This window comes from Chrysochloris asiatica, unplaced genomic scaffold (genome assembly GCF_000296735.1).
Source record: "Chrysochloris asiatica unplaced genomic scaffold, ChrAsi1.0 scaffold00452, whole genome shotgun sequence".
Taxonomy (NCBI): domain Eukaryota; kingdom Metazoa; phylum Chordata; class Mammalia; order Afrosoricida; family Chrysochloridae; genus Chrysochloris; species Chrysochloris asiatica.
In genome coordinates, this window is record NW_006408970.1 from 815307 (window position 1) to 818110 (window position 2804).

Sequence of the window (2804 nt, forward strand, 5' to 3'; positions counted from 1 at the left end):
CCACTCTAGTCCTCTGTGGCTATGTCACTGACTCTGGGCCCAAGAGTCCCCAGGTCTTGCCACACTGCTGGCCAACCAGGTCTTCACCTGGGTTCACAGAAGTCTATTGAACATTGTTAATACTAACTTTTTAAAAGCATAGAATATAATTGCATGTACACTACAATCCAGGCAGAACATCACTGACCAAATCTTTGAGTGAATCCTATTCTTTCTATAAAACTAACATTCACATTTGTATGAAAAAGCAGTAACGGGTTAAGGGGAACTCTTATTATTTTATGACATATTACTAGATTGCTTTCCAGGAAGTTGTTACTACCAACTGACAGTCCCAGCGGAAGCACACACATAAAAGTGCCCACTTTCTGCATGTCTGCCAACCCTACATGCTATCAGCTTTCATTTTTGCAAAGTTGCTAGCCAAGGATGGTTACCTTTTTTATTTGATTTGCACATTTATTAAGTTTAACATTTTCCCTGATATTCGATGACTATCAATATTTTCTCTTTGAGATTTATCTCTTTATGCAATTAGCCCTCTTCAATTTTGATCAAGGTCTTCCAGTTTTGTGTTGTTAGTAAATGTTCAAATACATAACAACATCTGCAAAAAAAAAAGTCAAAGGAGACCCCTCTCACTGACAGCACTCAAGAGGACTAAGGGTAATGACTATCATTTTAAGGAGTGTGCAAATCCTTGAAGACAGTAGAGGAAAGAATGTGGAAGAGATGAGTAATTCTCAAAATGTGGACAGACTCAGAGAAGGACTTCTGATCCAAAACACCAACTCATGTTGAATGAATCATCACGAGGGCACTATGTACCTCTCTCTGGATTCCTGAGGGTTGTGTGTATTGTGTATTTGTGTTCGTGTCTGGTGGAGAGAGGATCCATTAAGAAGAGACACTGTGCAAAAGTCGCCAGCAGACTCTTCAGGCCACCAGCTTTTCTTGATTCTCTAAATATTTTCAGTATAGATGCAGAGACCTACTGTGAATGCTTATCCCAGGGGAACCAAGTGACACAAATATGAAAACAAAACAATGGTGGTTAACTTTCCTCATGGAAATACATACAATTTTAAAAGATAAGATCTGCAGATGCCCTAAGTAAGACTATCTTGTTCCAATGGTGGTGGGTCACTAAATGCTCAGAGTGTCAGAAAGGATTAAAGCCCAACCAGAAGGTGATCAGAGGCCAACATCAGGTTAATACTGACTCTAACACCAGGACAAGTGGCCTAACCTCAGTTCCATTTCCCTACTTAACTCATCTCCTCAAACACATTTTCATTGTGCCCATTCACACATGTGTTTACCTAATCCAGGATCAACTATGACCAACCAGCCAATTTGAAAGATGGGAAGATGCCATGTTCCCCACAGTGCATTGCCAGTCCTAACTGCATCTCTTTTCTTTCTTTTTTTTTTTTAATGTTTTATTGTGAATTATGTGATAGTATACACGGGAGAACATTAGTTTTACATTCACCCTATCGTATATCGTTTCAATGCCATGGTTACAATCCCCTCCATGTATCATCAACCAACCAAAGGGTATACACTACAAGCTTGTCCCCCAGTCATCAGCACACAGCCCCTTCTCCCTCTATTGATCTAAAGTCCCCAGCTGCTCCATCTCTCCACGTCATCGTCTCTGCCTCCATATGTCAGGCATCACTGCTTCTCTGGGTAGGGCCCGCTCTCCACATTTCTCCCTTGATGGTCCCAGGGACTCTGCTCCTAGACTGACACTAACTGCATCTCTTTAATGAACCCTTTTTGCTCAGAATTCTGCCCAGAATTATGCTCTGGACAGTGCTTTCAGCGTCACTGAAAACAGCTACAGATTTGTTGATAAGGCATTAGCTTCTGCAGAGAAACATAATTCAATATACAAACAGTCTCAGAAATTCAATCAGATTATAACAATAAAAACTCTAATTCATGTATCACACAATCTCATAGTTACCTGCAAAGGGGCTTCAGTCTCCGTCAAAGCCCTCTCCAATTTTTGCTTAAGATCATTGAGTGCATTGGTTTCTCCAATCATTTCATCCAACTCATGAAGGATTTCAGATTTCCAAAATCCTATGTCATTGACTCGTTCTCCCAAATTTTGGGTGGTATCTGCCTGCGTTTTCTTGGTTTGTTGGTATTTGTCCTGAATCAGGCGTGCTGTATCTACCCTTAGTCTCTCTGAATTTTGGCGAGAGGTATTGGACTCTTGATAGTTGGTTAAATTGGACCTGTACCAGTCATCCGGAGTATACCTGGTGAAGAGGGTGGTTCTGTTGGAAACAAAGGGAAGCATGGTGCTCTCGGATACCCTCTGAGCTCTGGTGCTGTATGGAGCCAAGGTTGGTGAGTTGGAAGCCACTTTGTAGTATGTGCTCGGTTTCCAAGGGAGGCTCAAACTATGGGTCAAATTGTAGTGAGGGAAGTGATCCCTATAGGTTGATGTCATGGTACTGATGGCTGGTAGAAAGTTCGATGGTGTTGGCCTAGGGTGGGCATAAGTTGCCGTTAAAGTAGAACCTAAACGTTCCATGATTCCCAAACACTATTTGTAAATCTCTCCTGTTTAAAAAAGGTAAAAACAGACAGTCACATAAATTAATCTCTGGTGAAAACTTACAAATAAAAGGCCATATCTGGCTTAGTATTGGTAACATTGCTTCCTAACACATTAAATATTCATTCTAATTTGATTCCTACCTTGATCAGTAATAATATATTCAAACTTTTTTTCATCTCTGTGACACAAAGATATATTAAAACCATTACTTTATAGACTTCCA

The 2804-nt window shown here is 40.5% G+C and overlaps 1 protein-coding gene across 1 annotated transcript in view; it reads right to left on the reverse strand.

Annotated features, from left to right (window-relative positions):
- The window catches only part of TEKT3 (tektin 3), a 62656-nt gene extending 60069 nt beyond the window's left edge, over positions 1-2587 (reverse strand). Inside the window, exon 1 of the mRNA XM_006877272.1 lies at positions 1976-2587. Within this exon, the coding sequence (XP_006877334.1) occupies positions 1976-2554 (579 nt within the window). The 5' untranslated portion in view covers positions 2555-2587. The remainder of the gene's footprint in view (positions 1-1975) is intronic.
- Between the last annotated feature and the right edge of the window lie 217 nt (positions 2588-2804).